The sequence below is a fragment of the Salmo salar genome, chromosome 09 (assembly GCF_965601325.2).
Source record: "Salmo salar chromosome 09, fSalSal1, whole genome shotgun sequence".
Classification (NCBI taxonomy): Eukaryota; Metazoa; Chordata; class Actinopteri; order Salmoniformes; family Salmonidae; genus Salmo; species Salmo salar.
Genome location: NC_138299.1, coordinates 24893795 through 24919308, shown reverse-complemented (window position 1 = coordinate 24919308; position 25514 = coordinate 24893795). Strand labels below are relative to the sequence as shown.

Here is a 25514-nt window from a genome sequence, read left to right as displayed (position 1 = left end):
TAATTCCCATATATTCCCGTTAATTCCCATATATTCCCGTTAATTCCCACGAAAGTTTCCACCTCTGAATATTCCCCAAAATGTATAACCCTAATGGGGAGGGACGGGACATCCTGACCCGTAGGGTATTCAGCCTACATCCTCTGGGGGAGCCTGAAGGTTCCTATGTAAATCCCCCATCCCTCCCCCACCCCCTCATCCTCACCTACCCCAGCAGCTGGATCCAGCCTATTCATAGAGGTACTGCTGCCCAGTGAGAGGTAAAGAGTGGAGAGCAGCTCTGGGGAGCGAGGGGAGGCGCTCACAGCACAGTTAGTGGGGGAGTAAACTAGGCTTTGCACTCAGCTGTGCAAACACAGCACACATTCCAACAATGGGCCCCACTGTCTGTGCAAGCTGTGTGGGGCAATGCCATGGTAACGGCATTGCGCTTTGACTCAGTTTTTTTTTTCACTTTAAAATGTGTGCCAAACTAAAACCATTGATTTAAAAGTCTGCAGAAAGAATGGGGTATCAGCTGTGGCATGGCACCTTGAGTTTGAAAAAATCTATTTTGTTTATGAAAGTACAGTAAGTAAAGTGGATTCATACCTGGTAACGAAATTACATCATGGGTCCCTGATCTGTACTACACAGAGATGCATAATTATGGATAGGAATGTCATTCTTATGTTTCACAAGTTTGGACAGCGCAGCACAGTAGAGTACAGTGCAGTACAATACAGCATAGCAGAGTAGAGTTTGGTAGAGTACAGTACAATATTCTGTATTCTACTCACTGTACTGTGCTATTCATACTTATGAAACATACTGTACGTCTATGATTGGTTCAAATTGGGTCCAGTCCAGTCGGTCTGTGGACCAGGGGGAACTGACAAAATTTCAACTACTTTTCAACGTCCATGGATGTCCAGTGTCGGTCGGTGCTTATGGGTAGTAAGAGCTGGAAGAGCTGACATTAGCTGGAGAGGGAGAGGGAGAGGGAGAGCGAGAGAGGGGGAAGCATGTCCAGACCCTCTTGGTTTGACCAGCAGACAACAAAGACAAGGAATAGTTATGAGCTGAACATAACCGTATGCCAGAAGGGAGGACAGTAGCAGGTGACCTCCCGGTTTGGAGCGAGCAGTCGCACTACGCTTTGCTCCACAGGTAATATTACACTTCACTACATTACAACGGCTTGATTTGTCTGATCTGAGCAATTCTTCTTAGCTAGCTACATAGCCGTCTTTGTATCAAAGATAATTGTGTAGTTTAGAGTAATTAGAGGAAATATCGAGGCTAGCTATCTTCGTCATCCTAACGTAGTCAACACTGCTAGCTGCTAGCTAGCTAGCCATCACTGCTAGCTAGCCAACTTAATCCGACTAGCAGCACTGCAGAAACTATTACATTACAACGTAACGACTTGATTAGTGCGGTGTTAGTGTTAGTTAGCCAGCTACATAGTTGTCTTTGCTGTCTCTGTATCTAAGATAATTGTGTAGTTTGAGTAATTATCGAGGTGAGCTAGCCAGCCGCGACGCGGCGCCAGACTTAGTCAACACACCTAGTCATCATTAACCCACTGCTAGCTAGCCAACCGTTACCGACTAGCAGCGCTGTAGATACTAATACTTTACAACGGAACGATTTGACTAGTGCAGTGTTAGCTAGCTAGCTACTTAGTTGTCTTTGTCATAGCTTGATAATTGTGTAGTCTAGTAATTACCGAGGTTAGCTAGCCAGCCATTGAGGTCAGCTAGCCAGCTATTTCCGTCCCCCGCGACGCCATTTTTCCTAACCCAGCCAACTATTACCGACGAGCAGCATTGTAGAAACTAAATACATTACAAGGACGTCTTGATTAGTGTTATGTTAGCTAGCTAGCTACAAAGTTGCTTTGTATCATGACAAGGGGTAGTACTGAAACTATCGAGGTTACCTAGCCAGCTACACGTTCAAAGTCAACAACGCAGCCACTGCTAGCTAGCCTACTCCACCAGCCAGCAGTACTGTATCATTTTCGTCATTTTAGTCAATAAGATTTTTGCAACGTAAGCTTAACTTTCTGAACATTCGAGACGTGTAGTCCACTTGTCATTCCAATCTCCTTTGCATTAGCGTAGCCTCTTCTGTAGCTTGTCTACTATGTGTCTGTCTATCCCTGTCCTCTCCACTCTGCACAGGCCATACAAACGCTCCACACCGCGTGGCCGCTGCCACTCTAACCTGGTGGTCCCAGCGCGCACGACCCACGTGGAGTTCCAGGTCTCCTGCAGCCTCTGGAACTGCCGGTCTGCGGCCAACAAGGCTGAGTTCATCTCAGCCTATGCTACCCTCCAGTCCCTAGACTTCCTGGCGCTGACGGAAACATGGATTACCACAGATAACACTGCTACTCTTACTGCTCTCTCCTCGTCTGCCTACGTGTTCTCGCATACCCCTAGAGCATCGAGCCAGCGGGGTGGTGGCACTGGAATCCTCATCTCTCCCAAGTGGACATTCTCTCTTTCTCCCCTGACCCATCTGTCTATCTCCTCATTTGAATTCCAAGCTGTCACAGTTACCAGCCCTTTCAAGCTTAACATCCTTATCATTTATCGCCCTCCAGGTTCCCTTGGAGAGTTCATCAATGAGCTTGACGCCTTGATAAGTTCCTTTCCTGAGGATGGCTCACCTCTCACAGTTCTGGGTGACTTTAACCTCCCCACGTCTACCTTTGACTCATTCCTCTCTGCCTCCTTCTTTCCACTCCTCTCCTCTTTTGACCTCACCCTCTCACCTTCCCCCCCTACTCACAAGGCAGGCAATACGCTTGACCTCATCTTTACTAGATGCTGTTCTTCCACTAATCTCATTGCAACTCCCCTCCAAGTCTCTGACCACTACCTTGTATCCTTTTCCCTCTCGCTCTCATCCAACACTTCTCACTCTGCCCCTACTCGGATGGTATTGCGCCGTCCCAACCTTCGCTCTCTCTCTCCCGCTACTCTCTCCTCTTCCATCCTATCATCTCTTCCCTCTGCTCAAGCCTTCTCCAACCTATCTCCTGATTCTGCCTCCTCAACCCTCCTCTCCTCCCTCTCTGCATCCTTTGATTTCCTCTGTCCCCTATCCTCCAGGCCGGCTCGGTCCTCCCCTCCTGCTCCGTGGCTCGACGACTCACTGCGAGCTCACAGAACAGGGCTCCGGGCAGCCGAGCGGAAATGGAGGAAAACTCGCCTCCCTGCGGACCTGGCATCCTTTCACTCCCTCCTCTCTACATTTTCCTCTTCTGTCTCTGCTGCTAAAGCCACTTTCTACCACTCTAAACTCCAAGCATCTGCCTCTAACCCTAGGAAGCTCTTTGCTACCTTCTCCTCCCTCCTGAATCCTCCTCCCCCTCCCCCCCCCCCTCCTCCCTCTCTGCGGATGACTTCGTCAACCATTTTGAAAAGAAGGTTGACGACATCCGATCCTCGTTTGCTAAGTCAAACGACACCGCTGGTCCTGCTCACACTGCCCTACCCTGTGCTTTGACCTCTTTCTTCCCTCTCTCTCCAGATGAAATCTCGTGTCTTGTGACGGCCGGCCGCCCAACAACCTGCCCACTTGAACCTATCCCCTCCTCTCTTCTCCAGACCATTTCCTGGAGACCTTCTCACCTCGCTCATCAACTCATCCTTGACCGCTGGCTACGTCCCTTCCGTCTTCAAGAGAGCGAGAGTTGCACCCCTTCTGAAAAAACCTACACTCGATCCCTCCGATGTCAACAACTACAGACCAGTATCCCTTCTTTCCTTTCTCTCCAAAACTCTTGAACGTGCCGTCCTTGGCCAGCTCTCTTGCTATCTCTCTCAGAATGACCTTCTTGATCCTAATCAGTCAGGTTTCAAGACTGGGCATTCAACTGAGACTGCTCTTCTCTGTGTCACGGAGGCTCTCCGCACTGCTAAAGCTAACTCTCTCTCCTCTGCTCTCATCCTCCTAGACCTATCTGCTGCCTTTGATACTGTGAACCACCAGATCCTCCTCTCCACCCTCTCCGACCTGGGCATCTCCGGCGCGGCCCACGCTTGGATTGCGTCCTACCTGACAGGTCGCTCCTACCGAGTGGCGTGGCGAGAATCTGTCTCCGCACCACGTGCTCTCACCACTGGTGTCCCCCAGGGCTCTGTTCTAGGCCCTCTCCTATTCTCGCTATACACCAAGTCACTTGGCTCTGTCATATCCTCACATGGTCTCTCATATCATTGCTATGCAGATGACACACAATTAATCTTCTCCTTTCCCCTTCTGACAACCAGGTGGTGAATCGCATCTCTGCATGTCTGGCAGACATATCAGTGTGGATGACGGATCACCACCTCAAGCTGAACCTCGGCAAGACGGAGCTGCTCTTCCTCCCGGGGAAGGACTGCCCGTTCCATGATCTCGCCATCAACTCCCTTGTGTCCTCCTCCCAGAGTGCTAAGAGCCTCGGCGTGACCCTGGACAACACCCTGTCGTTCTCCACTAACATCAAGGCGGTGACCCGATCCTGTAGGTTCATGCTCTACAACATTCGCAGAGTACGACCCTGCCTCACACAGGAAGCGGCGCAGGTCCTAATCCAGGCACTTGTCATCTCCCGTCTGGATTACTGCAACTCGTTGTTGGCTGGGCTCCCTGCTTGTGCCATTAAACCCCTACAACTCATCCAGAACGCCGCAGCCCGTCTGGTGTTCAACCTTCCCAAGTTCTCTCACGTCACCCCGCTCCTCCGCTCTCTCCACTGGCTTCCAGTCGAAGCTCGCATCCGCTACAAGACCATGGTGCTTGCCTATGGAGCTGTGAGGGGAACGGCACCTCCGTACCTTCAGGCTCTGATCAGGCCCTACACCCAAACAAGGGCACTGCGTTCATCCACCTCTGGCCTGCTCGCCTCCCTACCTCTGAGGAAGCACAGTTCCCACTCAGCCCAGTCAAAACTGTTCGCTGCTCTGGCACCCCAATGTTGGAACAAGCTCCCTCACGACGCCAGGACAGCGGAGTCAATCACCACCTTCCGGAGACACCTGAAACCCCACCTCTTTAAGGAATACCTGGGATAGGATAAAGTAATCCTTCTAACCCCCCCTTAAAAGATTTAGATGCACTATTGTAAAGTGGTTGTTCCACTGGATATTATAAGGTGAATGCACCAATTTGTAAGTCGCTCTGGATAAGAGCGTCTGCTAAATGACTTAAATGTAAATGTAAATGTGACCCAATTCAGTTTCAGTAATTCCGTTACCAATTTGGTAATGGAATTACAAGTTTTAATCACTTAATAATTCATAAACAAAATGTATATAATCAGTAAAATCACTATAACTAATTGGTAGGTCTATCATTACTTGTTACTTCTGTGAACTTTTATCATCCTCCCTCATGAGGGAGAGAAATTAAATAATATCTTAAAGATATGTGAGTTTTTGGCAGTGGTATAAAGTACTTAAGTAAAAATTCTTTAAAGTACTACTTAATTAGTTTTTTGCCGGAAAATGTACTTCACTTTACTATTTATATTTTGGACAACTTCCTAATCCAACATCACGTTCCTAATTAAAAAATAATGTTCTTTTTACTCCATACATTTCCCTGACACCCAAAAGTACTAGTTCAATTTTGAATGTTTAGCAGGACAGGAAAATGGTCCAATTCACACACTTATCAACCAAACATCCCTAGTCATCCCTACTGCCTCTGATCTGGTGGACTCACTAAACAGAGAACATCCCTAGTCATCCCTACTGCCTCTGATCTGGCAGAGTCACTAAACACAAATGCTTCATTTGTAAATGATGTCTGAGTGTTGGAATGTGCCCCTGCCTATCCGTAATTTTTTTTTAAAATAAAATGATTCCGTCTGATTTGCTTAATATAAGGAATTTGAAATGATTTTTACTTTTACTTTTGATACTTAAGTATATTTAGGTAATTCAATTTACTTTTGATACTTAAGTAGATGTTAAACCAAATATTTTTAGACTTTCACTCAAGTAGTATTTTTCACTCAAGTAGTATTTTAACTTTTACTTGAGTCATTTTGTCACAACTGTCTTCGTCCTCAGACGAAACAGAGAAGTCCTCGTCTGAGAAAGTAGACCAATACGCAGCGGAGTTCGTGTTCATCTTAGAATTTAATTCATCAAGAACGTGAACACTATACAAAACAAAGAAACACGACAGTACAACAGTCTTGCAGGCTATACTCAAAGCGATGCAAAAACAACTACCCACAAAACACAAAGACAAACACACCCTACTATATAGGACTCCCAATCAAAGGCAACTCAACACACCTGCCTTCAATTGGGAGTCCAACCCCAATTAACTATACATAGAACCACAGACATAGACCAGTGACAAACCCCATACACATACATCAACTCCCCTCTGCCACGTCCTGACCAAACTACAATAACCAAATATCCTCTATACTGGTCAGGACGTGACAGTACCCCCCTCAAATGTGCAGACCCCGGAATGCACCTACACAAAACACAGAAAAAACAAACAAAACAAGAACAAAAAAATCCCCTAAACAACAAGGGAGGCAAGGGAGGGTGGCTGCCGTCAACGACGGCACTGTACTACACCCCCCCTCCCCAACCCACCTATATAGGAGGCGGCTCAGGTGCGGGACGTGGACCTCGCTCCACTTTCGGCGTCGCCCATTTAGGTGGCGTCGATGGCTGGGCCGGAGGACAGGCGGGCCACTCGGGCTGGGCCGGAGGACAGGCGGGCCACTCGGGCTGGGCCGGAGGACAGGCGGGCCACTCGGGCTGGACCGGAGGACAGGCGGGGCACCCTGGCAGATCCGGGCAGGCGGGCCACCCTGGCAGATCCGGGCAGGCGGGCCACCCTGGCAGACCCGGGCAGACGGGCCACTCTGGCAGACCCGGGCAGACGGGCCACTCTGGCAGACCCGGGCAGACGGGCCACTCTGGCAGACCCGGGCAGACGGGCCACTCTGGCAGACCCGGGCAGACGGGCCACTCTGGCAGACCCGGGCAGACGGGCCACTCTGGCAGACCCGGGCAGACGGGCCACTCTGGCAGACCCGGGCAGACGGGCCACTCTGGCAGACGGGCCACTCTGGCTGTTCCGGGCAGACGGGCCGCTCTGGCAGCTCTGGGCAGACGGGCCGCTCTGGCATCTCCGGGCAGACGGGCCGCTCTGGCATCTCCGGGCAGACGGGCCACTCTGGCATCTCCGGGCAGATGGGCCGCTCTGGCATCTCCGGGCAGACGGGCCGCTCTGGCATCTCCGGGCAGACGGGCCGCTCTGGCATCTCCGGGCAGACGGGCCGCTCTGGCGACTCCTGACTGGCGGGCGGCTCTGGCGACTCCTGACTGGCAGGCGGCTCTGGCGACTCCTGACTGGCGGGCGACTCCTGACTGGCGGGCGGCTCTGGCGACTCCTGACTGACGGGCGGCTCTGGCGACTCCTGACTGGCGGGCGACTCTGGCGACTCCTGACTGGCAGGCGGCTCTGGCGACTCTTGACTGGCGGGCAGCTCTGGCGACTCTTGACTGGCGGGCAGCTCTGGCGACTCCTGACTGGCGGGCAGCTCTGGCAGCTCTTGACTGGCGGGCAGCTCTGGCGACTCTTGACTGGCGGGCAGCTCTGGCAGCTCCTGACTGGTGAGGCTGGGCTGATGCACTATACGCCTGATGCGTGGGGCTGGTACTGGACGTGCCAGCCTGGAAACACGCTCCTCCATGCTAGTGCGTATAGCGGGAAACACCGGACCATAGAGGCGCACTGGCGGTCTTGAGCGCAGGGTTGGCATCACCCTTTCAGGCTCGATGCTCACTCTTCCTTGGCACATGCGGGGCGCTGGTACTGTGCGTACCGGCCTGAAAATACCAGGCCTCACCACAGCCCCTACCCCAAAGCACGGGACCTGTCCAGTCTGTCTCTGCCCCACAAGGGTACGGGGAGCTGGCCTGGGGCTCCATTCTCGCCCCGCCAAACAGCCCTTGTGCCCCCCCCAAAAATAATTATTGGGGCTGCCTCTCGGACTCCCTTACCTGCCGTGTTCCCCAGTCCTCGCCAGAATTCCTCCGCTGCTTGGTCCTGGTGTGGTGGGTAGTTCTGTCACAACTGTCTTCGTCCTCAGACGAAACAGAGAAGTCCTCGTCTGAGAAAGTAGACCAATACGCAGCGGAGTTCGTGTTCATCTTTGAATTTAATTAATCAATAACGTGAACACTATACAAAACAAAGAAACACGACAGTACAACAGTCTTGCAGGCTATACTCAAAGCGATGCAAAAACAACTACCCACAAAACACAAAGACAAACACACCCTACTATATAGGACTCCCAATCAAAGGCAACTCAACACACCTGCCTTCAATTGGGAGTCCAACCCCAATTAACTATACATAGAACCACAGACATAGACCAGTGACAAACCCCATACACATACATCAACTCCCCTCTGCCACGTCCTGACCAAACTACAATAACCAAATATCCTCTATACTGGTCAGGACGTGACACATTTTCTATTAAGGTATCTTTACTTTTACTCAAGTATGACAATTGGGTACTTTTTCCACCACTGGTTTTTGGTGACGGAATTACAAGATACAAGGCAATATTTCTTAACCTCTATGGGCTAGGTGGGACGCAAGCGTCCCACCCGTGGTGCACTCCATCAACAGCAGGTGCATTTCAAGAGCGGCAAATTTGAATCCAAATAAATGTCAAAATTCAAATTTTTCAAACATACAACTATTTTACACCCTTTGAAAGATAAACATCTCCTTAATCTAACCACGTTTTACGATTTCAAAAAGGTTTTACGGCGAAAGCATAAATTTAGAGTATGTTAGGACAGTACATTTACAAGAGTTGTGTGTAATGTTGTGCCAATTCAAAGACAGGCGTCACCAAAACCATAAATCAGCTAAAATGATGCACTAACCTTTTACAATCTCCAACAGATGACACTCCTAGGACATTGTGTTAGACAATGCATGCATTTTTAGTTCTATCAAGTTCATATTTATATCCAAAAACAGCGTTTTACTGTGGCGTTGATGTTCAGGAAATCGTTTCCCTTCAATAACCGGCAGTCAAGTCAGCACCACAAATTAAATAATTAAAATTAGAAAACATTGGTAAAATATTATATTGTCATTTAAAGAATTATAGATTTACATCTCTTGAACGCAATCAACTTGCCAGATTTAAAAATAACCTTACTGGGAAATCACACTTTGCAATAATCTGAGCACTGCGCCCAGAAAAATACGCGTTGCGATACAGACTAGCCGCCATGTTGGGGAGATCTAAAATCGAAAATACTATGTAAATAATCCATTACCTTTGATTCTCTTCATCAGATGTCACTTCCAGGTATCACAGGTCCATAACGAATGTAGTTTTGTTCAAAAAAGCTCATCATTTATGTCCAAAAATCTCCGTCTTGTTAGCACATGATCTAAGCCCGCCGGACTTCACTTCATGAACGAGGGGAAAAAATATATTTACGTTCGTTCAAACATGTCAAACCTTTTATAGCATAAATCATTAGGGCCTTTTTTAACCAGAACATGAATAATATTCAAGGTGGACGAATGCATTCTCTTTTATAACGTATTGGAACGAGGGTACCCAACAAGAACTTGCGCGCCAGGTGTCTAATGGGCCATCATCGTTCCATGGCTCTTGTTCGGTCAGATCTCCCTCCAGAAGACTCAAAACACTTTGTAAAGGCTGGTGACATCTAGTGGAAGCAATAGGAAGTGCCAAAATATTCCTCAGCCCCTGTGTTTTTCAATGGCATAGGTTTAAAGGTAATACAACACATCAGGTATCCACTTCCTGTCAGAAAATGTCTCAGGGTTTTGCCTGCCAAATGAGTTCTGTTATACTCACAGACACCATTCAAACAGTTTTAGAAACTTTAGGGTGTTTTCTATCCATATATAATAAGTATATGCATATTCTAGTTACTGGGTAGGATTAGTAACCAGATTAAATCGGGTACATTTTTTTATCCAGCCGTGCAAATACTGCCCCCTAGCCCCAACAGGTTAAACTTACAGAAGGTAAACAATTTCTCCAAAACAAAATGAGTCGATATTAGTTGGCACTTGGCAGGGGTCTTTATGTCAACATTATTGTGTTTTGATGTATTCTGATGTCTTTTAAGTCCCCTTTTCCATTTGCTTATCTAGAAATCAGAGCCTTTACTGATGCCTAATTTTTAAGATTGAAAAAGGTTGAATAATGTATCTATTCCTTCATTTCCCAAAAATATAGACTCTTATCTTTCATTTGACACGATATGTGATATGCTCCTATGAACTTCACATGTTGGTGCTCATGGGTAATTTTCGATGGAAATGCCCTGTGCAATAACTTTGCACAAAGATGTTGGCTGGCTCCACTGTAAATATTTTCTTCTGAGGTCACTGAAACCAAATATTTATTTTCACATTAAAAGCTTTGGATTTTTGCCGGTAGACGACACATGGAGGGATTACTCTTTTGGAACTACTGTTGTTGGGATGCCTTTGCATTTTGCAACGCTTTCATACTGTGGTAGCCTTCATGCCGTACTGGACAGGCCGTACCATAGGTGGAAAGTCACACAGAAAATGATAGGGTACAGTAGTATGTGTGTGTGCCTCAGTGACAATCGGCCATCTTGTCAGAGGAGATTTATGAATACAAACGAGAGATGGGAATGGAAGGAGGAAGGAAGGCCAAAAAAATTGTCGAAGACTCCAGTCACCCAAGTCATAGACTGTTCTCTCTGCTACCGCAAGGCAAGCGGTACCGGAGCGCCAAGTCTAGGTCCAAAAGGCTCCTTAACAACTTCTACCCCCAAGCCATAAGACTGCTGAACAATTAATCCAATGGCCACCCGGACTATTTACATTGACACCCCCGTTCCCCCTTTGTTTTTACACTGCTGCTACTCACTGTTTATTATCAATGCATAGTCACTTTACCCCTACCTACATGTAAAATTACCTTGACTAACCTGTATCCCCGCACATTGACTCGGTACCGGTACCCCCTGTATACAGCCTCGTTATTGTTATTTTATTGTGTTATTTTTTTATTACATTTTTTACATTATTTTATTTTGTAAATATTTTCTATTTCTTGAACTGCATTGTTGGTAAGCATTTCACGGTAAAGTCTACACCTGTTGTATTCAGTGCATCTGACAAATACAATTTTATTTTATTTGAATACAGAACCCATCCCCCGCACCTCAGTCTGAGGATTTATAGCTGGCAGGATGAGTTTTGGGGTTTGAACAATCCCCCTTTATATGGCTCGGGGCACAAGTGCCCTCTGTTAGTGCTGCATCACTGATCTGCACCGCCATCAGATCTCCCAGCTGATTCCCATACTCTCCCTACGATCCCACACATCTCCACTATCAGGCCTGGAGTATACATATCTAACATAATCCTGTTATTATTGTCAATTCAACATTGCAACTTGATTGGAGCGTGTTTTGAAGAATTTCAGCTCTAACGCAGCATTGTCATATTTGCCCCAGTTCACTGTTGACTGAAATATATCAATGACATTTTATGTTGCCTGTGATGCTATCTTCTGCCTATTTCATCTATCCACTTTTCCATACGTTTAAGTTTGCCTTATCCAATTGTGATTAAATCCACTGTCCATCCTCTCCTTCTAGGTGACGCCCTGTCTGACCTTTTCCGGAAGCCCATGAGTGATGATGGTGACCTGTACACCTCACTCCTGTCCAATCAGAGCCATCCCTCAGGCCAGGATGCCTCTTACCTGTCTGATGATCTGAAGCTCTCCTCTGGCCCCTCCTCCCAGGACACCTTCGACTCCTACAGCATCTTTGGTTCCTCCAACACCAAGACAATCACTGACCTGGTTGATGAGATGCCCAAGTCCCTGCTGGGGGGCTCCGAGTCGAAGACCGAGGCCTACAACTACATGGATATCAGCCATGGTGATGACGTCCACAACCAGCACCAGAGCCAGGGGCCCCTGCATAGCCTAGTAGACACTGGGCTGTCTAGCTTGGACTCCCTGGGAGGCTACATGGATAAGAGCCCTGCAGAACTCGAGGAGGAGGAAGAGGAAGAGAACCTGGGCCCGGCGCTTGACTCGCACTCCTTCCCTTACGTAGAGGAGCCTTCTGAGGATGAGGAGCTGTCTGACTACCGCTCCTACCGTAACCTGGGCACCCCTCAGACCGCTAGCCCTGTGAAGATCACCCTGACCGAGTCCCACCCCCCTGCTTCCGCCAAACCCACCCCCCCGCAGGTCAATGTGTCTGACAACATCCTCAGCCTGGGCCTGCAGGGCGTTCCCACGGTTACACTCTCTGAGCCAGAGGACGACAGCCCCAACTCCTCCCCCAATGCATCCCCAACAGGTAGCTATCGCCCACACTCTCCTACTGTGTTCTAGTCAGTTAGAGAGTTCACCATCAACATGGTCTATGGTCTTGGACTATGGTTTGGCTATGATTTGAAATACAATATTTCAAGTTTGGTAAAAATGTAAGGTTTTAAGGTTTACAACACATCATAAAAGGACAAAAACATTTTAAAGATGAATTCAGTGTTTCTTATTAATGCTCTAATTCCCTGACTTTCTCTCCCTCTCTCTCTCTCTCTCTCTCTCTCTCTCTCTCTCTCTCTCTCTCTCTCTCTCTGTGCAGAGAAAGAATCTCCGTCCCAAGAACTGTTCAAGGCTGTCCCCAGCAGCAAGCCAACCCCAGGCTCCACCAAGACCAGGGAGCAGGATGGCAGTAGTGCAGAGTCGGGGGACTCTGAGATAGAGCTGGTCTCTGAGGATCCTCCCCTACAGAGCCCCCCCATCACCAAGTCAAGTAACAACCCCTTTGAGCAGCCTCCCAGCAGCAAGAAAGTTTTCAGCCAGACTGGCAACCCCTTCGACAATCCCCCCAGCGCTAAGGGGCCCATATCCTACAGCATCCTGAGGGAGGAGAGGGAGGCTGAGCTGGACAGTGAGCTCTTCATCGAGTCTGCCAATGAGGAGAGCCCCAAGAGAGAGGGGTCCGGCCCCAAACAGGGGGTCAACACCCCTTCACCTCTGATCCCCACTGCTGCTCCTCCCGCCCGCCCTGCCCCAGAGGTGGTTCCAGCCGAGCCTGTCACAAGCTCCATGATGAAATCATCCAATGACAAGAGCAAGAGCCCCATGAAGATGGAAGAGGATTGCCCCACCAAGCCCAAGCCCCCCACGGCTGCCGTGCCCCCGGAGGTGAGGTCTGAGAGGCCCCTCCTGGATGACAAGCACATCACTGAGGGGAAGGGAGACCTGACCAAACCTGTTGCGCCAGTCTTTATGGAGGGCTTTGACAAACAGAAAGGTAAGTCCAGTAATTCATCAACTTGTCCTCATCTGTTGATACAGAATTGGTATTCTGTAGCCTATTTATTTTTGGAATAGTGCTGCCCATTAACTCTTATAGCCTGCATTCCAACTCTTATAGCCTGCATTCCAACATACAATCTGTGGTGATAAACGGCAAACCACTACACTATTATCCCTCCTTGAAGCCGTGTTATCTTTATATCTTTCCCTGTTGCAGTTGTGTTGCCTTTGCATTATATATCATCACAACATTCCAGAAATGTCTCTACCATCTTATGGAACAGGTAGTACGGTATCTGTCGGTGCATTTGTTTGTCAGTGGAGAATCCAGTGGCTGTGTGTTTTGCCGTTTTTTAACACTAGTAACCGCATGTCTTTTACCAGGCTGTTGCTATGACAATGGAATCCCTCTAATACAGCAGGTTGTTCATGCACTGTTTTTACTGCCCTGAGTGTGTGATGCATCAGAAGAGATAGCATGGAAGGTCAAAGAGTGTTGTTATCTCGGCTGTGGTGACAAGGTTGGAAATAAAAAGGGTTGCTATGAGACGGCTAGCTCCGTTCTCTCTGTGCTGTGGTGGGTGTGAGCATCTTGGATTTTGAGCTGCTGCGTGATTTTAAGATCTGCTTCCCTCTGGTGGTAGGCTATAGTTACAAAACATGTCTGAGGCCAGCATTTTTATGATGACAATCAACAGAGGCTGAGCCTCTACATCATTAAAGATATCAACTAATCCCTCACTCCCGTTGGATATGTATAGAATTGTTTTGAAACAGCCCTGACTCTCTCACTCCCACATCCCAAACAGGCCATCTGTCTTCTAACTCATTCAGACAGACATCATCACAGATCACGCCAGAGACCACTTTGCACCACATTGAGCCAGAGAGTTCTCTGTGTGTAAAGCCGGACATTTTGTGTTGGCACTTATTTGTCTTTCTTCTGTTTGCTTCTTTTTCATCCTTGTTGTAAATAGTGGGTTTATGTAATCCTGTGATGTCAAATCTGGTGCGCACACACATCAATTTACGCTTAGGAGGATTAATTTGATGTGCAGATAGATGCAGTGACAAAAATATCACAGTTCACTTATTATCTTATGGTTCCTTAGCTGTCACAGCACAATATCCACCTATAGTATGTAACTGACATTCTTTATTCAGATGGGGAGAATAAAGAGAAATTAAAACATCTGATGTGCTTGAGGAAAAGTCGAAGTCCCTCCCCTCTCCTGGTGTTTACAAACAGACAACAGAAGAAGGTTCTCGAATCTCTAAAAGCAGGTCAACCCATTTGATGAAGTTGATATTCCTCCACCACTAGGTGGTGCAGGGCACCATAGACTATAACAGAGGTCCGTGTGTAAGCTGGAGAGTGAAGACAAGCAGAGCAGACATTATATACCACGGCCTGTGCAGCTCCGCAGAAGTTGCCATGGCAACACCGTCCAAGGGGGAGCGCACAGCACAGGCTACTATATTTTTTGCCCATTGGCTGTTGCCGTGGTAGAGAGCTTTCTCAAGGCTGCAGCGAGCAGAAAGTGTGAAGGGGATGTCGACAAGGCTGTCTGTGCACTGACTGTACCAATGTCACTGAAATAGAGGGGTCAATGTTAACATTCAAAATCCTGATGATATTGTTATTCTCCATCCAAGCACACAGACACTGTTTAGACGTGGTACTGTCTGTGTTGCACTCAGCTCCTTACACGCCTACATGCATCACTGTGGCAATTCCATGCCATCGTAGCCTGAAAATAGTTTTCGTATCAGATTGTTCTGGAAATTCTCACATAGTAACTTCATTGGGAGGATGAATGTTTGACATGGTTTGTACATTTGTATCACAATTTATTTATTTTTTAATCATGATGAAAGTGTCAATTTTGGGCCCTTTTTAGACCGTACATGAACCGTACATGATACAACATCTTGGTGTACTTATACTCCTTATAGTGTTGTCTCAAATTTGGAGTATATCTAGATTCTGAAATTCAAATGTTTCACATTCAAAAAATATTATGTTGTTTGTAGCAATATACTCTTCAAACACGTCAAATTTCCAGAGTGGGCTCTCTGGTAATTTTAATGATATGACCCATTTTATACATAGAAATTGACATTATAGCTAATTAATTGTCATTGCCCCAACTGTAGACCAGGTGTTGTTAGAGCTGCAATCTGACTTTGTTGCCTTACAAAAATCCCTGGTTGGTTTAAAAAGTGTACTTAATGTGGGCAAGACCAAATATGTTGTTGACGTGGTATTGAGATGTGGGATGCATACGAGATGTTATGATTGATTTTATGAGTTATTATAGGCCTCTGTGATCTAAGTTTTCATGAAGTCACAGCCCTCCTCTACGATTACTCATTCAGCAAATCACCGTTTGAATTCCATTTCCCATTCACTGTGTTGGTGGTGGTCATACAATGTAGCAGAGAGCCCACTCTGGAAATGTGATGTACTTGTAGAGTATATCGTTCCAAACAATGTCTTAAAATTAACAAAATCAGAAAGGGTACTTTTCAGATATTCATATTCATATTTTTAATGTTGAATAAATGAATGTGAAAAATGATATTTCAGAATCAAGACGTACTCCATATTTTAGATCACACTATAAGGAGTATAATGACGTCAAGGTGTTGTCTGTATCATGTACGGTTCACAGATCATAGGGTCTTACAGGAGGCATGTATAGGTCTAAAAAGGACCTAAAATGGCCACTCAAAAATGGTTTGTGATACAAATGTAAAAAGTATGTCAAACATCCTTCCTCCTAACGAAGTTTATTTGTGAGAATTGCCAGAACAATATGAGATATCCTAAATATTTTCAGCCGACGCTGTCATGGAAACGCCCTAGAGCTTTGTCAGGTCATTTGCATTGCTAATGCATCCTGGTGGGACCTAAAGCACAAACTGAACCACAGCCTTAAAGCAGTAAACCTTTGAGGGCTATTACTGTAGGCTACAGTGTGTATATTTATTAATTATTAAAAAGACAAGCACTTAAGCTGCTCAATAATTAGTAAGACATATTGAAAATAACTACGGTATTTGTGTCATGTTGACCGCAAGCTTAAACATTATTTTGTACAAAGCGTAGAACAAAGGGCAGAGGAGTTGACTATTTGCTAGATTATTCCTTAGCTACGCTAGGTCCCTTCCCCAGCAGTAGCCTATAGAATCCTCAGTCTTAACACAAAACCTTTTACCCACAGTCTCAATGCTGTGAAGGATGATGTCAGATTTGTTTCAATTGTAATTTCAATCTGGCACCTTATCCGTAAATTAGCTTCTATACAATATTGATCATGATAAAACTAGCCACAAAAACGGAAGCATGAGGGGTGGGCGAGGAAATATGACAGTGCACCTGCCTGCTTCCGACTGAGCTTAATCAAATGGCATGTTGGTTAACTCTTTCACTACCAATCCCCCAGCCCACCACCTAGTCTGCTCTGAGAATCAGGATAAGCATGAGGACTTTTATTGTGAAGGGATGCCTACCCCCCCCGCACTAAATCATTGCATGGATGATTTGCTGCAGTAGCGACTGTGGTGTGGCGTTTACAATTCGATCACCCCCCCACCCCTCTCCTCCTCCTGTTCTCGCTAACACTGCTCCACAGCATCATTCTGTTTTTTCCGCGAGCCAGCAGTACCTTGGAAACCTTGACTCCCTCCCTCTCATCTCTGCATCTCATCATTCCAACTATTCATGCCTTTGTGAGATGAGTGAGTGAATCAGTGGCACAAGAAGAGGAAGAGCTAGAAGAAAACGGAAAAGACTAAGAGAAAGGAAAATCAGGGAGATTGATCATCAGCATGCAGGCCACTGCAGACGGTACCAAGAAGGAGTGCTCCTGGAGCAGCTGGAAAGGCCAGGGTACTGATGTGTTTGCTGTGTTTATTGTGTAAATCAAATCACATTTTATTGGTCACATACACATGTTTAGCAGATGTTATTGCGGGTGTAGTGAAATGCTTGTGTTTCTAGCTCCGACAGTGCAGTAATATCTAACAAGTAAAATCTAACAGTTTCACAACATACCCAAAATACACGTACATCTAAGTAAGGAATGGATTATCTGTCTCTGTGTCTGTGTGTTAGGAGTGTGTGTATCTAGGCTGTGAGTGGTGATCTGATTTGTGTGTATAAGGTGCACATGTAGCCTATTTATGCTGGGAGTGCAAAGCTCTAGTTGTGTGTGTGTGAAAGGGGGATGTTGCATGTATGGTTGTGGTGGTATCTAAGGTGTGTGTTAGTCGGGGCCTGGGTGATCAGGCTTAGCTGTTTACCCCCCCTCCCCTCTGTCTCACAGCAGACACGCCCTAATCACGCTCTCTGTCTGCCGTGTGAGACAAAGGAGAAAAAGAGGGTGGGTGGGTGTGAGACGACGCTGTTTATGATGATGAATGTATACATACATGCTGTGAGACGACGCTGTTTATGATGATGAATGTATACATACATGCTGTGAGACGTCTGTTGTGTGTCTGTGTTCTGTGTCTGTGTGTGTTTTGTGTGTGTGTGTTAAGGTGAAACTCTATGTTGGACCAAGGTGTGTCATTGTTATCGCCCTCATAGTGTGATGGCTCTGTGGGGGAGCTGTTTTCATGTCGGAGACTTTGAGCTATTTTTGTGTGCGAGGCTGTTGGGAGCATCCGGATGGCACTGACGGACTGTCTCCATGGCAACCAGGCCACACCCATCCTAATTACATCAGTCTCATCCATCAGCTGCCAGGGCACCTTGCAGCGACTGGGAAAGAAAGGCACAGCCTTCATCTGCCTTTTTCTCCATCATGGTGTGCATTAGTATTGCCTGACGAGGAGAGAAAATGGTGTCCTTTATTCCTCCTCCTTGCCTTTCCAACTGGCTGTCATTTTCTATTGCAGCCATGCTTATTGTAGGAGAGAGATGGGGTTGGTTGGTCTGCCTTTTCCTTACCTGTGAATGAAAGTGAGTGATTTTAAGATTAAAAATGGAGAATAGAATAGAATCTCCACATTAAAATGCATGACTAATAGCCTATAAATCTCTTTATAAAATATACAGAGAAGGAGCCACACAGGACTATGTGGATACTTTATTTTCATTGAACAATAACCAGTTCCTTTCATTCAGTCACTGAGAGTTGTGAGCATAATAGCTTGTATTCTCTGAGCTTTCACTATAGACGGGTTGGTTGTTTAGCAACAAAAGTGATGCGTGCGCAACTATGGGGCAAAACAGACTGGTTTGGCTTAGCTTGTTGATAACATACATAATTTCTCAAATACATTGTTACAGTTGTTGGTTAGCTAGCTAGTGAATTTTAGCCATATTAGCATTGACATGAAATCAGTCAAACACCTCCGAACAAGACATGGTATCAAGAACAAGATTAAACTAGCTGAAACGAAATACTTACAATTCCCCACAGGGCAGTTTCTTGTCATTGTTGGTAGCTATCTGGCCATCCAGAATCACAGCAACTCACAGTCTTCTGCCCCGTTGATGGTGTGCATCGATCTCGTGACGTTGTGAGTTAACCCATCTACGGACTGGAATAAGGTGTTAGGAATAGGCCTATGTCATCACCTGTCTGATGGGGTTTGTTTAACAGTGATTCATTCTCCTTTATTTGCCTCTAAACATTACAAGTTCATACAGTCAAATACCCAATGATAGAATTGACCAGTTGGATGTTCTTTGGTTTGAATAAGCTGTTGAAGCAAAGACATACAGGTTTGGATACATGTTTGATCATGCTGGCTTGGGGCATGGTTTGAGCCAGTGTCGATGACTTTAGTGGTCTAACCGGGTCAGGCTCAAACTAGTTCACTCTGCCTCTACCTAAAAATGTAGAACATAATCTGACTACAAATCTGAAGAGTGAGGAATATTGCATCAGCTTGTTGAATATCAGAAGCAGAAATCATACAGGCCTGTATCAGTGATCAGGGTTTGGCTGCGTGCCACGGTACCTACTGTACGTTTTGGTTCAACATCCTGTGTTCATGGTGGCTGGGCAGGACAGTAATCCCCAAGGTCTCTACAAACCAGAGAGCTTGACAGAAACTCACCCATGACTCACTCTGTGAAATAGGCTATAGGCCTATACCAATTGTTTACTGTGCAGTACCAATGTGAAAGCAAAGCCTGCTATCTAGCGCTAAGCCTAATAAAAGGGAATTGGATGCTGAACAAATTATTAATGGGACTTGCGATCGTAAACGTCTCATTCTAAATCTCTGCCATACTTCTGACTTATAGGCTAGTTATTATGAGCACTCCATCCCTCCTACACCGTTTAAGCCAGAAACGTCATTCAAACTTTAAACGTATAGACTGGTCTGGAATAGTGTGCTTACATACTTTTGATATATTTTATACTTTTTAACCTGTTAAGCTTTTTGTAATTGTTTTCCCCATCTTCACTTAAATGGGACTTTTTTCAACATTCTAAAGCATTCCCCATTTATTAGACAGTCACATGACTTCCAACATTCCATTCACTGTAAACAATGCAATTCTTGACACAAATCAGCTACTTTGACCACTTTCCCAACAACTTAGGCAAAAAGTTAGAGCATATGAAATCTTCCTCTACTTGTCTGCTATTCAAATCCGAAATCAGAACAGAAATATATTTTACCAATCAAACAGTGGAGCTGTTTTAGTAACTCGTCAACAGTAAGCTATAGGGTTGGGTGACGCCAACCTTTGTCCTATAGTGATTATGTACCCATAATTCATCATCACGATATATACTGAACAAAAATATAAATGCATCATGTGTTGGTCCCATGTTTCATGAGCTGAAATAAAAGATCCCAGAGATGTTCCATACGCACAAAAGCTTATTTCTCTAAAATGTTGTGCAGGCTGTGTAAGGGCTTTTTGACCAAGAAGGAGAGTGCTGCATCAGATGACCTGGCCTCCACAATCACCCGACATCAACCCAATTAAGATGGTTTGGGATGAGTTGGACAGTAGAGTGAAGGAAAAGCAGCTAACAAGTGCTCAGCATATGTGGGAACTCCTTTAAGACTGTTGGAAAATAATTCCAAGTGACTACCTCATGAGGCTGGTTGAGAGAATGCCAAGAGTGTGCAAAGCTGTCAAAGGCAAAAGGTAGCTACTTTGAAGAATATAAAATATATTTTGATTTGTTTAACCCTTTTTTGGTTATTACATGATTCCAAATGTGTTATTTCATAGTTTTGATGTCTTCACTACTATTCTACAATGTAGAAAATAGTACAAATAAAGAAAAACCCTGGAATGAGTAGGTGTGTCCAAACTTTTGACTGGTACTGTACACTGAACAAAAATATAAACACAACATGTAAAGTGTTGGTCCCATGTTTAATGAGCTGAAATAAAAGATCACAGAAATGTTCCATATGCACAAAAAGCTTATTTCTCTAAAATGTTGTGGCACCAATTTGTTTACCTCCGTGTTGGTGAGCATTTCTCCTTTGCCAAGATAATCCAACCACCTGACAGGTGTGGCATATCAAGAAGCTGATTAAACAGCATGATCATTACACAGATGCACCTAAAAGGCCACTCTAAAAGGTGCAGTTTTGTCACATAACACAATGCTACAGATGTTTCAAGTTTTGAGGGAACGGGCAATTTGCATACTCACTGCAGGAATGTCCACCAGAGCTGTTGCCAGAGAATTGAATGTTAATTTCTCAACCATAAGCCGTCATGTATATCACATACAACGTCGTTTTATGGAATTTGGTCGTACAACCACAGACCACGCCAGCCCAGGACATCCACACATGGCTTCTCCACCTGTAAGATCATCTGAGACCAGCCACCCGGACAGCTGATGAAACTGTGGGTTTACACAACTGAAGAATTTCTGCACAAACTGTAAGAAACCGTCTCAGGGAAGCTCATCTGTAAGCTCGTTGTCCTCACCATGGTCTTGGCCTGACTGCAGTTCGGCGTCGTAACCGACTTCACTAGGCAAATGCTCACCTTCGATGGCCACTGGCATGCTAGAGAAGTGTGTTCTTCACGGATTAATCCCGGTTTCAACTGTACCGGGCAGATGGCAGACAGTGTGTATGGCGTGGTGTGGGTGAGCGGTTTGCTGATGTCAATGTTGTGAACAGAGTGCCCCATGGTGGCCATGGGGTTATGGTATGGGCAGGCATAAGCTACGAACAACGAACACAACTGCGTTTTATCAATGTGAATTTGAATGCACAGCGATACCGTGACGAGTTCCAGAGGCCCATTGTTGTGCCATTCATCTGCCGCAGTCACTTCATGTTTCAGCATGATATGCACGGCCCCATGTTGCAAGGATCTGTACACACTTCCTGGAAGCTGGAACTGGAACACGCTGTTGTACATGTCGATCCAGAGTATCCCAAATATGCTCAATGGGTGACATGTCTAGTGAGTATGGCCTGCATACTCACTAGACATGTCCCCCATTGAGCATATTTGGGATACTCTGGATCGACATGTACAACAGCGTGTTCCAGTTCCCACCAATATCCAACAATTTCGCACAGCCATTGAAGAGGAGTGGGACAACATGCCACAATCAACAGCCTGATCAACTGTGAAATCCGTAAATTAGGGCCTCATTTATTTATTTATTAACTGTAACTCAGTAAACTTTTTGAAATTGTTGCATGTTGCGTTTATATTTTTGTTCAGTGTATATCACATACGATGGTATTGACCCCTATTGGCCAACCAATAAAAAATAAATAATACTTGACTAAACCGTTGGGCTATAGCACGAAATCGAATGCTACAACTGGACGAATCATAATGACATATAATGTTGTTGAAAGCCTGGGCCGAGGCTAAGTGCAGGCAAATATTTTATAATATTCCTTTCTGGTGGAGGAGCTTCAGCATGGAATAGGTGTGTGTCGCACACATGACAGAGCGGTGACAGTCTGATAAGCAACGTCCCCCGACACCAGATGGTTGAAATATCAAAACGAACTCTGAACCAATTATATTCATTTGGGGACAGGTCGATGAGCAAACATTTATGGAAATTTAACTAGCTAGCTTGCTGTTGCTAGCTAATTTGTCCTGGGATATAAACATTGGGTTGTTATTTTACCTGAAATGCAGGTAAAGGTCCTCTACTCTGACAATTAATCCACAGATAAAAGGGTAAACCGAGTTCGTTTCTAGTGATCTCTCCTCCTTCAGGCTTCTTCTTCTTTGGACTTCATACGGAGGTTGGCAACCAACTTGAAGGTTGGAGTGTGGACCTCAGTTCATCTTTCAATCACCCACGTGGGATATGCTCCTAAAAACCAATGAGGAGATAGGAAAGGTGGGACTTGCAGCGCCGCCTGGCTACGCATACGCAATGATTGAATCACATGTATGTGTCCATTTATTTTGCAACGCGAGCAGCATGTTATCGTAGTGAGTTAGGTTAACATCATGGGCTGGATAGAGGCAGTCTACCACGTTCAGAACTGAATAATAATGGATTTATTTGCCTCATAAAATAATTGTAAAATAATAAATAAATAATAGTATAATAGCACAAACTATCACTTATAAAGCTGTGATTTAAGAATAGCCTGGGCTATAGACTTTCATTCTTGTTATTTTTGAAAGTGGCAACTTTAGGACAACACCTTCTTAGGCTAGAAAATTTGGGAAATAAGCTAAATATCTTTAACTTGTCTTAAAGCTTTTATGATAGACCTAGTAGGAGGATAGGTTATTGGCCATTTGGTTTTCAACTTCGCGTGGAGGGATTTTCCCGGTCCACATGGATCATCTCGTAAGAAGGTTAAACTTTATTAAACTGGTCATTAGATGTTTTCTATAGGCTATTGATATTGTTTGTTTTCTCTCATTATTACCCTGGCTACCTTTTACATTTTTAGGCTATTCAAATAACTCTTTGAGATTGAACTCTGTTACATTCATTGTTTGATCGGGAGAAAGCCATGCATAAAATGATGAAAGTGTAGCCTATAGCCCAAAGTCATATTCATAGCCTATCGAATGGAAAGAGAGGGGAATATAGGCAACCCATTTTTTTACAGCTAGACACAAGAAAGTCAAGGAGTGTCCGACAGAGAGAGAGAAACAATATTTTCTGACTGGACCTTTTGCGCTGCTTTGTTGGAATTCTTCTCTCTGTCTGGCCTACATTTCTCTCTTGCGCTCTGTATATAACAAAAAGTATTTATTTAAATAGGCTTTAGAAAATAGGAATAGGCAAATTACTCGGGAATGTCAGTTGCGTGTTCCCCTGCTGTGTGCCGCGAGGCGCCGTTCCTTACTGCGCAGCACCAGTAAAGTTAAAAGGCTTAACCATCATCTGTCACATCACTGTGTCATCACCATCGACTATGGCTGTCAATCATCGTCAGTAGACGACGCTATCGTAATATCACCCAACTGTAGTAGGCTAACGTCCCACTGACTGCCTTGAAACTTTGAATTTGTTAACTACAGCACAGAGGGAGCACATTCTAACAATGACACAATTAGTAATTAATGTAACTTTTGACACATCCACTACTTTGACCACTTTCCTAACAAGTTAGTCTATTAAATATTAGTCTACTTCTCTGCGACCCAGATCTGAAATCAGAACAGAAATAGTTTCAACCAATCAATTGGTTCAACTACCACAAAAATACTTTTAACCAGATAAAAAATGTTTACTTAATGAAAAATTACCATCTAGTTTGAAAACGGTATTGTTCACCAATAGTCTTCCTTGATAAGAATAAGCAAAACACGTTTTTTTAAAACACGTTTTTTTTTCTCTCGGGTGGCGGTATTTTGTCAGTAAAAGAAAATGTAGGCTAGTTCCAGACAGTTGCATGATTTGTAATATGATTCAACGATTGGCATTTTAGATGACAACCCAAACTTAGCCATCAAACTCCATTAAGCCTTTATTATGGTATTTAAACCGTGTCAGATTCTATCAGCAGCGTTTAGAAACCATGTCCATGACGTATGTGTCTGTTGTTTTGAAGGCTTCCTGCCTCTATGTTAAACCGTCCCATTGTCCTTTTGTGTTGAACAATAAAGGCTGGGTGTGTCGGTGTAGACACGTTACGTGTCCCTCATTCCACATATTCAGAGCAAGTGAATCTGTCTCAGTACCCCAGGGAGTGCTTTCGCTCTCTCCCTCCATCTATCTCTCACTCTCACTCTCTCTCCTTCCTCCTATCTATCTGTGAGTGGAGGGGGAGAAAATGCAGCACCTTAGCTATGGTAATTGCATCAGGCAGGTGCTCACCAGATCCTCACAGAGCTGAATCTTTTTAATAGAGCAGTGCATTTCAGCCTGCAATCTTCATCATCACTGTAAGGTCATATAACACCCTCACAGACGTTACAGATCTGCTGAGAAACTCACTCAGTAGATGGTATACTGCCAATGAAGTCACCTGCTGCGGGCTATAGATAAGAGAATAAATGATCGGAAAGAATTCCATCTTCCTGTCTGGTGGAGGGAGATACCATCCACCATTTTGAATAAGATAGTCACTTTAATTTTGCCCTTGCCAAGCAAGGGCTCACTGAGAGGGTGTGTGTACTAGTGTGTGCTGGATCCCAGCTCAGGTCTCTGGCAACCCATCCCCTTAACCCTCCCCCAGACCAATGACTACTAGCCTGTGCTTGTGGCCACTCCCCCTTCATGCTCTCCTTTTGTCTGTGGATAAAGCAGCTGCCTCTATCCCTGTTCAGCCATGGGAGCCGCAGGTCAGTACACACGCTTCTACTGCACTAGCTAAAGCTTTTCTCTCTTTGTGCAATCTGTAGATCAGATCACAATGCACATATGCTGCTGTATGTCAAGTCTCTCCGGCATTGCTGTCCTGCCTGTCTGTTTTACGGCTGCTTCGCTTGGTGCGTGTGTGAATTATTCTTTTTTTGCATCTCCATTTTAAGCAACACAGTAGATAAATGGCAAATCATAGAGTGAGTTTCTGACTAGTGACAGTGGGTTTATAGGGAGTGGCACTCAGATAGAAATGGAAGATTAAAGATGAAGGGGTGGTAATCCAGCCTTATTGAGTAGTTATTGATTACAGGGAAAGAGGTCAGTCCGTATTGGTTATTGAGAAGGGAAGCTCAGTATTGATGATTTGGGCGGATGATTATGGGGATATGGTAAAATGTGCA

General features: G+C 45.3%; 1 protein-coding gene and 1 long non-coding RNA gene across 5 annotated transcripts in view; one reads left to right on the top strand and one right to left on the bottom strand.

Annotated features, from left to right (window-relative positions):
* The window catches only part of rtn1a (reticulon 1a), a 52919-nt gene that overhangs the window by 18616 nt on the left and 8789 nt on the right, over window positions 1-25514 (top strand). The window contains exons 2-3 of one of the 4 annotated variants that reach the window (XM_014210748.3): window positions 11670-12386; window positions 12675-13349. In XM_014210748.3, coding sequence (XP_014066223.3) covers window positions 11670-12386; window positions 12675-13349 — 1392 coding nt within the window. Of the gene's footprint in view, window positions 1-11669; window positions 12387-12674; window positions 13350-16962; window positions 17250-24909; window positions 25092-25147; window positions 25239-25514 lie in introns of those variants that run through there. The other 3 variants (XM_014210750.3, XM_014210751.3, XM_045723507.1) reach the window with 3 other exon arrangements.
* On the bottom strand, window positions 17254-22739 carry LOC106610984 (uncharacterized). The gene is made up of 3 exons (XR_006770970.2): window positions 22462-22739; window positions 18778-18910; window positions 17254-18314 (listed from the first exon to the last, which is right to left on the bottom strand). It is a non-coding gene; the product is annotated as an uncharacterized LOC106610984 (long non-coding RNA).